The following is a 14,673-nucleotide window of genomic DNA, read 5'->3' on the forward strand; positions in this document are numbered from 1 at the left end:
TATAATAGTAACTGCACTTACTTCTCTCGCACCCTTCAACATCTGGCACACTGCTAGTGTCTTCCACAGTGAAGGCTGATGCAAAATACTCATTTAGTTCATCTGCCATCTCCTTGTCCCCCATTATTATTTCTCTGGCCTCATTTTCTAGTGGTCCTATATCCACTCTCATCTCTCTTATTTTTTACATACTTGAAAAAGCTTTTACTATCCACTTCGATATTGTTTGCTAGCCTGTTTTCATATTTCATCTTTTCCTGCCTAATGATTCTTTAAGTTGCTCTCTGTAGATTTTTAAGAGCTTCCCCATCCTCTGTCTTTCCACTAATTTTTGCTTTGTTGTATGCCCTCTCTTTTGCTTTGACTTCTCATGTCAGTCATGGTTGTACTATTTTGCTATTTGAATATTGCTTCATTTTTGGAATACATCTATCCTGCACCTCCCTCATTTCCCCCAGAAACTCATACCATTGCTGCTCTGTTGACATCCCTGCCAGCATCTCCTTCCAATTTACTTTGGCCAACTGCTCTCGCATACCACTGTAATTTCCTTTACTCCACTGAAATACTGCTAAGTCAGAATTTACTTTCTCCCTATCAAATTTCAAGTTGAACTCAATCATATTGTGATCACTGATCTCTAAGCGTTTTTTTTACCTTCAGTTCCCTAATCACCTCTGGTTCATGACATAACACCCAATCCAGTAGAGGTGATCCCCTAGTAGGCTCAACAACAAACTGCTCTAAAAAGCCATCTTGTAGGCATTTAACAAACTTACTCTCAAGATCCATTACCAACCTTATCGATCTGCATGTTGAAATCTCCCATGACTATCATATTGCCCTTTTCTATATCCCATTGTAATCTGTGGTCCACATCCCAGCTACTGTTGGGAGGCCTGTATATAACTGTCATCAGGGTACTTTGGCCCTTGCGGTTTTTTAATTCAATCCACAAAAATTCAACATCTTCTGACCCTATGTCACATCTTCCTGCTGATTTGATGCCATTTTTTACCAGCAGAGCCACGCCACCCCCACCTCCTACTTTCCTATCCCTCCAATACAACATGTCACCTTGGACATTCAGCTCCCAACTACAATCATCCTTCAGCCACAATCAGTGATTTCACACAGATCTGCCCTCACCCCATCCTCCTGCCACACCTCTAGGGATAGGGTTCCTCTTGTATTCACCCATTACCTCAATAGCCTCCACATCTAGCACATAATTCTCCGTAACCTCCGCCATCCCTAACAGGATCTCACCACCAAGCTCCTCCACGTTCTGTTTTCTGTTGGGATTGCTTCTACGGTACTCCTTGCCTATTCATCCCTATGCACTGATCTCCATCCTGGGTACCTATCCTTGCAAGCAGAACAGGTGCCTACACATCCTACCTCACTACCATTCGGGGCCCCAAATATTCCATCCAGGTGAGGCGATACTTCACCTGTGAGTCCATTGGGATCATCTACTGTATCCGGTGTTCCCAGTGTGGCCTCCGTATAATGGTGTGTTACGTACCCGTGGCACGTGACAGTGGTACCCTTGTCACGTAACTGGGGTTGAAGCTATACTGGACTTGAGGTAGTGGTCTTGTGATGGTGGAGTGATGTCATTTTCCCGCCAGTAGAGGTCATGTGACAGGTTCTTTTTACAGGGTATAAAAGGAGGACCCCTCCCTGTGAGGAGGGGCAGTTCGTGGCTGGATTTGCCATGTTGACTTCATGCCACTGCGTGATTTAATGTTATGACGCAGTTTAGTTGAAAGATGAAGTTTTATTTAATGCCTAAAGTTTAAAAGGTCATTGCCAGCAGTTTCTTTATAACACTGCTAGTTGAGATTCAGTGGAGAGTGAAGATCGGAGTTCGGGAGATAAAAGATGGAGGAGAATCGATTTCGACAGTGAAACAGGTTCGACCTTGTTTGATCCTTATTCGGAAGGAATTCGTTGACTGTTCTCGTGTTACTCCCTGTGAAATATCAGAAAGGATTGGGAACAGTGTTGTAAAGGAAAGGTCAGTGCCTTTAAGCCGTTTCGTTTCGTAAATTCTTCGTGGGAAAAGTTTGATTTGGGAACCGAAACAACACGACGTGAAAGAGAATTTAAATCGTCTTAAAAAGTCTCTCCCTTAAATGGACCGTGAGCATTTTGAACTTTTGGCAATACTACTTTGAAGAACTTTTTTTTTGCAACATCGCTTTAAGAACTGTTTAAGCTTCATTGCTTTAAGAACTGTTTAAGCTGCCGTAGAGCAGCTGATTTCCGGTTACGTTAGTGATTTGTTTACTTTTGGGGGGGTTTGTTTTCAGTGTTTAATAAACATGTTATTTGTTATAAAAACCCCTGCCTAACTCATATATTTATTGTTGCTTGAATCCGTAACAGGTGAGACGATGTAGATTGGGAGACCACTTCCCCAAGCACCTACACTCTGTCCACCAAAAAAATGGGATCTCCCAGTGGCCACCCATTGCAATTCTATTTCCTATTCCCATTCCATTATGTCAGTCCATGGCTTCCTCGACTGCCGCGACGATGACGCCACACTCAGGTTGGAGGAGCAACAGCTTATATTCCATCCGGGTAGCATGAAAATCGATTTCTCAAATTCCAGTGATTGCCATCCCCCTGCCCCACCATTCCCCATTCCTGTTTCCCCCCCTCACTTTATCTCCTTACCAGCCCATCACCTCCTCTGGTGCTCCTCTCCCTTTCCTTTCTTTCATGGTCTTCTACCCACTCCTATCAGATTCTCTATCCTCCAGACCTTTATCTCTTTCACCTATCATTTACTAAGCTGTATTTCTTCCAACCTTACCCCCACATTCTTGCAATAACTTCTCATCTTTTTTTCCCAGTTCTGATGAAGGGTCTCAGCCTGAAACGTTGACTGTTTTCTCTTTTCCATAGATGCTGCCTGGCCTGCTGAGTTCCTCCAGTATCATGTGTGTGTTGCAAGGTGTTTTCAGCATTACCAACTGAAGTCTAACAGATTTTGCTTATTCTAATTTAACCCAGGATCTTCCACAGGATGGAAAATATATTATTTTTTTACTACTCAACTGACATTTTCCTGAAATATAACCAATATAACATCCATGTTTAAACAATTAGAATTGGAAAGGCAAAACATATTCTTTAATACATTAGATTACATACAAAAGATTAGATAATAAGCAAACATGACCAAGGGAGAATGCTGAAATAAGATGCTGCATTACTGACACTTCCAATTTCAAAAATTGTTATTGTTCTCTGAGAGGTTTAGTGATGTTATCACATTGCTATGGGTGACCATGCAATTTCCACTGGGTCAGCAGTCATTCCTCTGACAAACACCATCAGTTCCCACTAAACACTGCCTGCACTATTCCTTAGTTTGACTTGAAAGTGGCTGATGATGTCATAACAACTCAAACTGATGGCATGAGCAAGCTGCTTCCATATTCCAAGTGCCCCACCACCCCCACAGCTCACTGAGTGAAAGCAGATGAGGTCCAGTGCTGAATTTGGCAAGGCCTTACGCCAAGCATAATGGATGACAAATATTCTGCTGACCTGCCAATTATTTATAAAGATCCAGATGTATAGAGCTATGTCACCATCACCGAGTATATAGGTGGATATTTAGTCATGAAAATGCATAGCATCACCTGATGAATGCTCCAGGTCCATTTTGCCTTGGGCATTAATCAGCAAACTGATTTTTCATACCACATTGTTTCTCTAGATTAAAAGAGCACATATTAAGAAGAGTGATAATTCAGAGATGTTTGAAGAGATAATCATTCGGAGAACGCTTGTTTTAGCAAAAGGCAAGTAATTTCAGCTTATTTTTGTTTTTTTTCCCCTGAAAGATAACTGGCCACATGCATAACTGTAGCTCAATAGGGTTGATTTAAACATTCTCTGACTGAACTCGAGTAATAGTAAATACATCATTGTGGTTTTGTCTGTTCTCAAAAACATTATTTGAACACACGATTTTCTTTAAAAAAAAAGCAAAAAGACAAGTATGGCACTCAACAGATCTGACATTTTCTGTTCAAGCAAAAATTTTGACTAAAAAGAACCTCTCCTGAGTGTTCTGCCTTAAGGAAGCTTGAATAACGTGATTCGAGATAAACATACGATCAAAGGAGTCATTCCTCTGGCAGCCAGCACTAGCGCACAAAAAGCACGGGCTTCATCAATCTGTTGTCTGACCTGAGAACGACAGCTGATGTTGTTAGCACCAGTGAGCTTATTACAGACTCCCATCCAGACCTTCTCCACCCTCTTTGAACTAAAGTTCCGCCATGTTCTTTACATTGACCAAAGGAGATAAAATTGTAGGTATAGAAGTAAGATACAAATCCACTGACATATGTTACAGTTCTCAATATACGACATTGGACAGGAGCTTGATAAAGAGATTGCTGAAGAAATTGTGTGAGGAAAGAAGACAGAGTAATAATCCCATATTTGGGCAGCAAGGTAGCGTAGTAGTTAGCACAATGCTTTATAATACAGACGTCATGGGTTCAATTCCCACTGCTGCCTGTAAAGTGTTTGTACACTCTCCCATGATCGCATGGGTTTCCTCCCACAGTCCAAAGACGTACCAGTTGGTAGGTTAATTGGTCATTGTAAATTGTCCCATAATTAAGCTTGGATTAAATCGGGGGATTGATGGCTGGTGTGGCTAGCAGGGTCAATTCTGCGCTGTATCTCAACAAACAAAGAATATTTCTTACACTGCTTCAACAAGCAAATGCAGTGACAGTTTTGGCTGAAGCCTCAGAGTCATTGACTTTCCTCATCTCTTGACCCAATAACTCCTGTTGTGGAAAGAAACACAAGGAGAATCCACAATATCAGGCATAAACAAAATTAGATTCTACTCTGAAGTCACAACAGGAGATGTGACGACATGGGATTGTACAGGAGGAAGGGTTATTTAACAATCAGGAGGGAAATGATGCTCATGGAAATCCCCAGTTAGATGACTCCACTATCAGGACAGGAGGAAAATAACATATGACAAATTAAAGAACAGAAATTGTCTATAGTTTCACTTCAATTATTCAGAATTGTTGAATATTTGAAAATGTAATTCTGGTATCAATGCATATTTATTTAATATCTTTCATGAGAGAAAATACTCCATAGTACTTTGGATGAAGCAGGAAGTGAAGCAGAAAGATTAGGAGAGAGGTCTGGAATAACCATCAAATAACCCTACTGAAATCTAGGAGTGTGGTGTTCAAATCACATGACAATGATATTTACAAGAAACTAAGATATGACCTCGATAAAGCTATCAGGGATGCTAAAAGACAATATCAGCCCAAAATTGAATGCCAGACCAGCTGTCAGTTGTCACATGGCTTATATGTGCTGCATCAAATAATGGCAAGTAGTATTGCTGACAACAGTATTCCCTATTTGCTTAATACATTCTATGCACATTTTGAACAGAAGAGGACTGGAATGTCACCATCCAGCACAACAGCTTCAAATGCACTTCAACCCACAGCTACAACTTCTGGTGAGTGAACCCCCTGAAAGCATCTGGCCCAGATAGTCCCCGGTTGTGTCCTGTGCAGATCATCTGCTGTGTGTATTTGCTGACATTTTTAACCTCACCCTGCTTAACTCTTGAGGTTTACACCTACTTTAAGAAGACCACTATCATCCTGGTACCTAAGACAAACAAAGTAACATGCCTTTATGACTACCACCCAGTGGCTCTGAAATCCATAATCATAAAATGCTTCGAGAGGCTGGTCACAGCATGCATTAACTGCAGTCTCCCAGACAATCTTGACCCACTGCAATTTGCCTATTGCTAAAACAAACTAATGCAGATAAAATCTCTCTGCCCCTACACTCTTCTTTGGAGCGTTTGGACATTAAAGACTACTTTGTTTATTGACTACAGTTCCACCTTCAAAGCAAAATTGCACATCAAACTCATCTTCAAATTCTGAAATCTGGGAGTCAATCCCTCCCTTTGCTACTGGATCTTTGACTTCCTGACCAACAGGTCACAATCAGTAAGGATAGACAGCAACGATAATGGTGCACAAACCTATGTTATCAGCTCCCTACTCTACTTCCTGTACACACATGACTACATGGACAGATTCTGCTCTAACCCCATCTATCAGTCTGCAGATGATAGCACTGCAGTGGGCTTTAGCTCAAACAAGGAGTTTTGTTGCAGTTTATTCATAGAAACTAATTTCTAGGTCTATAATTCATTATGCAGTTTACCAAGCAGATTAGAGTTAGACAAAGCATAGTTAAATATAATACATGTACACGAGGAAGGAAAAATAATTTCATTATTTGTCTCTTAATACAAGTAAATAAAAATGCATTTTTGCTTAAGAGTTACTAATTCCAATGCTTTTAAAAAAATGAGGATTATATAACCTGTACAGAACAGTGTAAACAGAAACATTACTTTCATGTATTTATTTTTGTTCACTATAATTATGAAATCTAAAAATTGTTATATGAACGTAGGCTTAATAAGTTTAAATGGGGACTCAGATATTTGAAAAAAATTGTTTAAAGGCAAAGGATTTTTAGCAACTGTTACCATTATGAATGCTTAAAGAAAATCAGAAAGAAACCAAGGTCTAGGAAAATGTCTATTAATGGAGACTGCAGCTAGAATACAACATGCAGGTCTAACCTCCATACCTTAGTTAATAGGACTGAATCAAAGATTCACAGACTGACTGATTCCTGGAATATGAGTATGTGCACACTGTGTTTAAACTCTGGAGTTCAGAAAAATCAGAAATGAGCTTATTGACATGAGCCAAATTTTTATTGGTTTTGATAGGATGGATGCAGGACTAATGTTCACCCTGGCTAGATTACCTAGAACCAGGCTTAAGTCTCAAACTAAGAGATCATTCAGGATTGAGGTAATAAGAAATTTCTTCATGTTGAGGCTAGAGATTACAATTATCTGCCCTGAGCTGTGGGTGCTCAGTCACTGGATGCATTGAAGACAGAGATTAATTTTCTTTTGGTATTAAGGAATATAGGGTTAGTGCAAAAAAAAGTGGTCCTAGGATAAAAGATCAGCCAAGACCTTGTTGAATAGAATTGTCTACTCCTGCTTGTATTTCTTATGCCCTTATGCATTTGTAACTGATAAACTTCTACTATGATATTTGCAATTGTGTAAAACTATTTTTAAAAATCTTGGTATAATCCTTGAATATACAAATGAAGTAATTTCCATATATACTTGATGACCTTTCTTAAGTATACTCTTCCAGTTACATTAGAGAATGAGGCCTAAACAGCTTATGTATTAGTATTATGCATGTCATGAATAAACAGGGACAGCTGTTTCTATTTAAAACTAAACATTCTTTTGCCTTCAAAACGCACAGGTCATCATAACTTCCTCTTTTGATGTTAAAAATAGAACAAATTAAAACTATTGGACTAATGACCCTTACATAAGAGCATCACCAATTAGTTTTTAATCATACCAGTTTCATACTCCACATCATTCCCACATGTTCTCTGATTTGCCATAAACTGCTACCCAGCACACCAAAATGTGTTTCTACATGGATGCAATTTAAGACAAAAAACACTAAGAAATAAAACATATAAAGATATTTGTATCCTCATGAGAAATGGTTGAGGTACCAAAGGACCGGAGAGTAGCAAATGTTATAACTTCATTCAAGGAAGGAAATAGGGATAATCTAGGTAATTATAACGCAGAGAGCCTCAAATCAGGGATAGGGAAGGTACTGGAAGGGATTCGCAGGTATAGGATTTATATGCATTTGAAAAAGCATGGCCTGTTAGGGACAGTCAGTGTGGCATCATGCAGGGTAGGTTATACCTTTAAAAAAAAAATCGAGTCTTTTGAGAAGGTGAAAAAGGAACTTGATGAGGGCAAAGCAGATTCAAAATCCGGACACCACTGCCATCAATGCAGGTTCCAATCACCTGGAACACCCCCAAAGTGCCCAATGCACAACCTCCAACTTTGACTCCAGCCTTGACGTCTAGGCCGGATCTTCACGTGCTGCCGCTGGAATCCCCGTCTTCTCTTCCCCCACCAGCACTCCATAATCCTGCTCTCAGGTCCCACTGCCAGCTCTTGGGCCCTGAGACTCCATCTTCCAGTCACCCCACTATCCCTGAACAGCCCAAACCCCCCTCCCCCTCAGACACTACCAACCCCCTCCCCCCTCCAATCCCAGCTCTCATCCAGCTCAACATCCCCTCCAACTCTCCCTTCTCTGAGCCAGAACATTCTGTCCTCGGTAAGGGCCTCACCTTTGTCCCTATGCACTCCCACCTCAGGGAGTTCCACACATGCCATGATGCTGAGCTCTTCTTCCGCCGCTTCCTTCTCTGAGCCTATTTCTATGGCAAGGACTCTCCACCCTGCACCTTCTCTCATCTCCAACCCTCCTCCTCTTCCTGGACACCCCACCCTCGTCTTCTGCCTGCTCTAGACCTTTTCATTGCTAACTGCCAACGGTACATCAACAGCCTAGATTTCAACACACCTCTCTACAATTCCAACCGCATTCCTTCCTAACGCTCAGCTCTCCATTTCTTCCGCACCAATCCTAACCTCACCGTCAAACCTGGAGGTAAGGGAGGTGCTGTAGTAGTCTGGTGTACTGACCTCTACCTTGCTGAGGCCCAGTGCCAACTCTCAGACACCTCCTCTTACTTACCCCTCAAACAGGACCCCACTAAGGAACACCAGGCCATTGTCTCCCACACCACCACCAAATAATTCTCCAAAACCTCTGCTATCTCCAACGGGATCTCACCACCAAGCACATCTTTCACTCCCCCCACTTTCTGCTTTCCGCAGGGATTGCTCCCTACGCGACTCCCTTGTCCATTCATCCCTCTCCACTGATCTCCCTCCTGGCACTTATCCTTGCAAGCAGAACAAGTGCTGCATCTGCTCCTGCACCTCCTCTGCTGTTCAATAAGATCACAATATGATCTTGACATGGACTCAGCTCCACCTACCTGCCTTTTCCCCATCACATTAATTCCCCAACTGTGGAATAATCTGTGCCTTATATCCAAGTGGCTGGGCAGTGCAGCTCACTGGCCTTGAAAGACCTGTTCCATGATGCATCTCCAAATAAATAAGTAAATACTATATATGTTTGGCGAAATAGCCTTGACTGCTTTTCTGGATAGAGAAGTCCACAGATTCACTATTCTCAAGGAAAAGCAGTTCCTCCTCATCACTATTCTAAATCTACTCAACCGAATCTTGAAGCTAGGTCCTCCAGTTCTATTCTCACCTACCAGGGACAGTTAATTGCAAACAGTTGGGAAATTGCACTTTGGACATGTGGAAAATGTTTAAAGACTTATTGTACAGAGTACAGAATTGGTATTTTCCAGTAAGAAGGACAAGGACAGCAAGGTAAGGGAACCTTGGAGTCAAGAGAGGTGGTGAGTTTAATTCAAGAAGAAAACGGAAGCATATGTAAGGTTTAGGAATTTGAAATCAACCAGAGGTTTTCAATATTATAAAGATTCCAGGAAAGAACTCAAGAAGGGAATTAAAAATCCAGGAGGGGCCACGAACAGTCCTTGGCAATTAGGATTAAAGAGAATCTGAAAGCATCCTATCTATGTTGTAGATTGCGGAGAAAACTGCAAAGGACACAGTGGGATATAGATAAGTTGCAGACAGAGGTGGAGAAATGGCAGATGGAACTTAATCCAGCCAAAGTGAAGTGCTGCACTTTGGGAGATCAAACATAAGGAGACAGTACACGGCTAAAGACAAGGCCCTTAACAGTGTTGATGAGAGCAGAGGGATCCTGTTGTTCAAGTTCACAGCTCCCTGAAAGTGGTTACACAGGTTGATAGGGTAGTTAAAAATGCATATGGCATGCCTGCCTTTATTAGAAGAATTGAGATCAAGTGTCTGAAAGTTATGCTGCAGCTTTATAAACTCGAGCTAGCCCACTCCTGCAGTATTGCATTCAGTTCTGCTTCCCCTATTATAGATGCTAAGGCTGTAGAGAGGTGCAGTAGAGGTTTTCTAGATTACTGCATGGATTGGTCCACATGTACTATAAAGAGAGATTGGACAAACTTGGGTTGTTTTCTCTGGAGCAGTGGAAGCTGAAGGAAGATCTGAGACAGGTTTATAAGATTATGAGAGGTATATATAAGAGTAGATAGCTAGTACCCTTCTTTTCCTTAGCCTTATGGATTAGATAGATAGATAGATAGATAGATAGATACTTTATTCAACCCCATGGGGAAATTCAACTTTTTTTCCAATGTCCCATACACTTGTTGTAGCAAAACTAATTACATACAATACTTAACTCAGTAAAAAATATGATATGCATCTAAATCACTATCTCAAAAAGCATTAATAATAGCTTTTAAAAAGTTCTTAAGTCCTGGCGGTAGAATTGTAAAGCCTAATGGCATTGGGGAGTATTGACCTCTTCATCCTGTCTGAGGAGCATTGCATCGATAGTAACCTGTCGCTGAAACTGCTTCTCTGTCTCTGGATGGTGCTATGTAGAGGATGTTCAGAGTTTTCCATAATTGACCGTAGCCTACTCAGCGCCCTTCGCTCAGCTACCGATGTTAAACTCTCCAGTACTTTGCCCACGACAGAGCCCGTCTTCCTTACCAGCTTATTAAGACATGAGGCGTCCCTCTTCTTAATGCTTCCTCCCCAACACGCCACCACAAAGAAGAGGGCGCTCTCCACAACTGACCTATAGAACATCTTCAGCATCTCACTACAGACATTGAATGACGCCAACCTTCTAAGGAAGTACAGTCGACTCTGTGCCTTCCTGCACAAGGCATCTGTGTTGGCAGTCCAGTCTAGCTTCTCGTCTAACTGTACTCCCAGATACTTGTAGGTCTTAACCTGCTCCACACATTCTCCATTAATGATCACTGGCTCCATATGAGGCCTAGATCTCCTAAAGTCCACCACCATCTCCTTGGTCTTGGTGATATTGAGACGCAGGTAGTTTGAGTTGCACCATATCACAAAGTCCTGTATCAGTTTCCTATACTCCTCCTCCTGTCCATTCCTGACACACCCCACTATGGCCGTGTCATCAGCGAACTTCTGCACATGGCAGGACTCCGAGGAGGATGATGTTTAGATAAATTAGCATCAGAACTGACACAGCACGGGCTGAATGGTCAATCTACTATTCTACTGTGCTATGTTCTATATATAGCCGGAATAACACTTATATTTCCTTGATATCATTTAGCTTCTGATATCAATTTATTAATTAATGTAAAGAATGAGATACATTTAAAGATATATTACACAGCTCCTTCCCAACTTGAAATTTTGCAGGGTCAGAATGTAGAAAAGCTCTGACATAATATAGTTCTATCTTCAAACGGAGCTGCCTCCTTTACCTTCAAACAGCGACAGCAAATGTCATTTGGGATGACATACAATATGCTGAAGGAACTCAGCAGGCCCGATAGCATCTATGGAAAAATGTACAGTCCTAAGTGGCCACTGGGAGATCCTGTTTATTCTGGTGGACAAAGCATAGATGCTTGGCGAATCAGTCACCTAATTTACATTGGATCTCACTGATATACAGGAAACCACCAGGAGCACCGAACACAGTATATGATCCCCAACAGACTTACAGGTGAAGTGTTGCTTCAACGGGAAGGACAGTTTAGGACCCTGAACTGTAGTGTAGAGGCAAGTGTAGCACAAGCAGGATCTCGCAGTAGCCACCCATTTTAAATCCACTTCTCATTCCCTTTCTGATATGTCCATCCACAGCCTCCTCCATTGTCCTGATGAGGCCAAAATTAAGCTGGAGGAACAACACCTCATATTCCGTTTGGGTAGCCTCCAACCTGATGGCATGAACATCGATTTCCTAAACTACCAGTATTGCCACCACCCCCTCTTTTCACTGTTTCAATTCCCCTTTTCCTCTCTCTCATCTCATCTCTTTGCCTGCCTATCGCCTCCCTCTGGTGCTCCTCCCCCCCACCTTTTTCTTTCTTCCATGGCCTTCTGTCTCTTTCACCAATGGAGCCAGTGATCATTAATGAAGAATGTGTGGAGCAGGTTAAGACCTACAAGTATCTGGGAGTACAGTTAGACGAGAAGCTAGACTGGACTGCCAACACAGATGCCTTGTGCAGGAAGGCACAGAGTCGACTGTACTTCCTAAGAAGGTTGGCGTCATTCAATGTCTGTAGTGAGATGCTGAAGATGTTCTATAGGTCAGTTGTGGAGAGCGCCCTCTTCTTGTGGTGGCGTGTTGGGGAGGAAGCATTAAGAAGAGGGACGCCTCACATCTTAATAAGCTGGTAAGGAAGGCGGGCTCTGTCGTGGGCAAAGTACTGGAGAGTTTAACATCGGTAGCTGAGCGAAGGGCGCTGAGTAGGCTACGGTCAATTATGGATAACTCTGAACATCCTCTACATAGCACCATCCAGAGACAGAGAAGCAGTTTCAGCGACAGGTTACTATCGATGCAATGCTCCTCAGACAGGATGAAGAGGTCAATACTCCCCAATGCCATTAGGCTTTACAATTCTACCGCCAGGACTTAAGAACTTTTTAAAAGCTATTATTAATGCTTTTTGAGATAGTGATTTAGATGCATATCATATTTTTTACTGAGTTAAGTATTGTATGTAATTAGTTTTGCTACAACAAGTGTATGGGACATTGGAAAAAAAGTTGAATTTCCCCATGGGGATGAATAAAGTATCTATCTATCTATCTATCTATCAATCAACTGCCCAGCTCTTTACTTCATCCCTCCTTCTCCAGGTTTCACCTATCACCTGGTATTTCTCTCTCCCTTCCCCCCACCTTTTAAATATACTCCTTAGCCTTTTTATTGACTGTACTTTTTTCCGTAGATGCTGCCTGGCCTGCTGAGTTCCTCCAGCATTTTGTGAGTTTTGTTTGGATTTCCAGATTTTCTCTTGTTTGTTATTTGGGATCCACGTTTTGGAAAATACCTTGCTTCTTTGTACTTGTTCTAATATTAAACTTCATTACCAGGATACAACTTATTGAAAATCCTACGGGATGATGGCAAATATGACTAAATATTTTGAAGTTTTACAAAACAGATTGATAATAGATTTTATCATTTCAATTGATAGAATTAAAGATACATACAATGATTTGTTCCTCAGCCATTCTTTTCTTTGGACCAGCTTCACAGGGTGTCAAACATACTACAAAACGATCAGGTAACATGGTAAGTCCTAAAAAGAAAAAGATTCATTTGTTTATTTAATGTTTAAGTTAAATTTCTGCACCAAAATTTGCTGGTGTTACTAATACAGATTCTTCCCAGGATATGATAGCATTCTGATCCCAAAAACAGTCTATGACTCTAACAGTTCACAACTTAGAAGTACTGCTCGGAACAGAATCCTCACATGGCGGAAGATGCCTGCAGCAGGGCATCAACCTGCAAACATCTCCCCCATCTCTCAAATGCTTGTTCATACATCCAAGCTAGACACAAGTTACGCATTCATAAACTGACGAGGACCTTTGTTTTTAAGTATTTGTATTAAAAATCAATAACGGGCACATTATATTTTAAGGAAAGACTTAAAATCACATTGCTGTATCTTGAAATAACAAATTATTTTACCAGTCAGAAAGTAATATGACATCACTTAGATCACCTTTAATAAAATGTACTGTTATAAAATAATTAACCATCATACTGTGTACCGATTTTATCAAAGATCTCGAGTATGATCGTTAATGCATAGAGACCATATTTGGACTTATTTATAGGTATTTGCAAAATTATGCTTCTCCAATGCACCATACTAATCTTTAAAAGCAGCTTTAAATTAAGATGTGCAAACTCTGTTCTCAAAGTCTTGGCTGCTAAAAGTAATTTTCAATCCTGAAACATAATTATGATCATTAAGGGGGGAAAGAGGAAAGGGAAAAAATTCTTGTAGAACTAGCCAATGATAAAAGGCATGCAAAATAAATGTAGCACTGTTTCCGCTCATGATGCCTCAGTCTTAACCCCCTCCATTTTACTGACTTTCTCCAGACCAGCAACACCAACCAGCACTAATCCTACATCTCTCCACTTTTAATCAATTTCCAGCAACCTTCGTCTCTTTCCAAAGATCTTTCCATTCTTCCAGTATGAATCTTGAGCACTCAAATATTTACCTCAACTCTAAACTCTGTAATTCACTCCTGAAATTTGTCTAGTTCTCTATTCCTTTAAGACATTCCTTAAATTCACCTGGTTTTATTATTCATCTTCCTAATACACGGCATCAAATATCATTTGACAACAATCATGTTAAAACTGCTAATCATTTGCAAGTTGTTGTTTTAGAATAACAACTACATAGATTATTTAGCATCAGTTTTCTCAGTTAGGCTACGTATTTGATGGGAATTTATAACATTTCCACACATCCTTACATTTCCATACAAACAGATATTTCATTGTCAGAATACGACAAAGAGTTCACTTCATTTCAGAAGATGGTGTCATTTCTTTAAATGTCACTCCACTCTTTAAAAAGGAATGGAGGCAGAAAAAAGGAAATTATAGGCCAGTTAGCCTGATTTCAGTGGCTGGGAAGATGTTGAAGTCCATTATTAAGGCTTGGGTT

General features: G+C 40.9%; 1 protein-coding gene across 2 annotated transcripts in view; it reads right to left on the reverse strand.

The window, feature by feature from the left end:
• slx4ip (SLX4 interacting protein) overlaps window positions 1–14,673 on the reverse strand; it is a 142,922-nt gene that overhangs the window by 21,388 nt on the left and 106,861 nt on the right. For both annotated transcript variants that reach the window (XM_073051286.1, XM_073051287.1), the window contains one exon: window positions 13,187–13,275. In XM_073051286.1, the coding sequence (XP_072907387.1) occupies window positions 13,187–13,275 (89 nt within the window). The remainder of the gene's footprint in view (window positions 1–13,186; window positions 13,276–14,673) is intronic.

This window comes from Hemitrygon akajei, chromosome 7, assembly GCF_048418815.1.
Source record: "Hemitrygon akajei chromosome 7, sHemAka1.3, whole genome shotgun sequence".
In the NCBI taxonomy this organism is placed as follows: Eukaryota; Metazoa; Chordata; class Chondrichthyes; order Myliobatiformes; family Dasyatidae; genus Hemitrygon; species Hemitrygon akajei.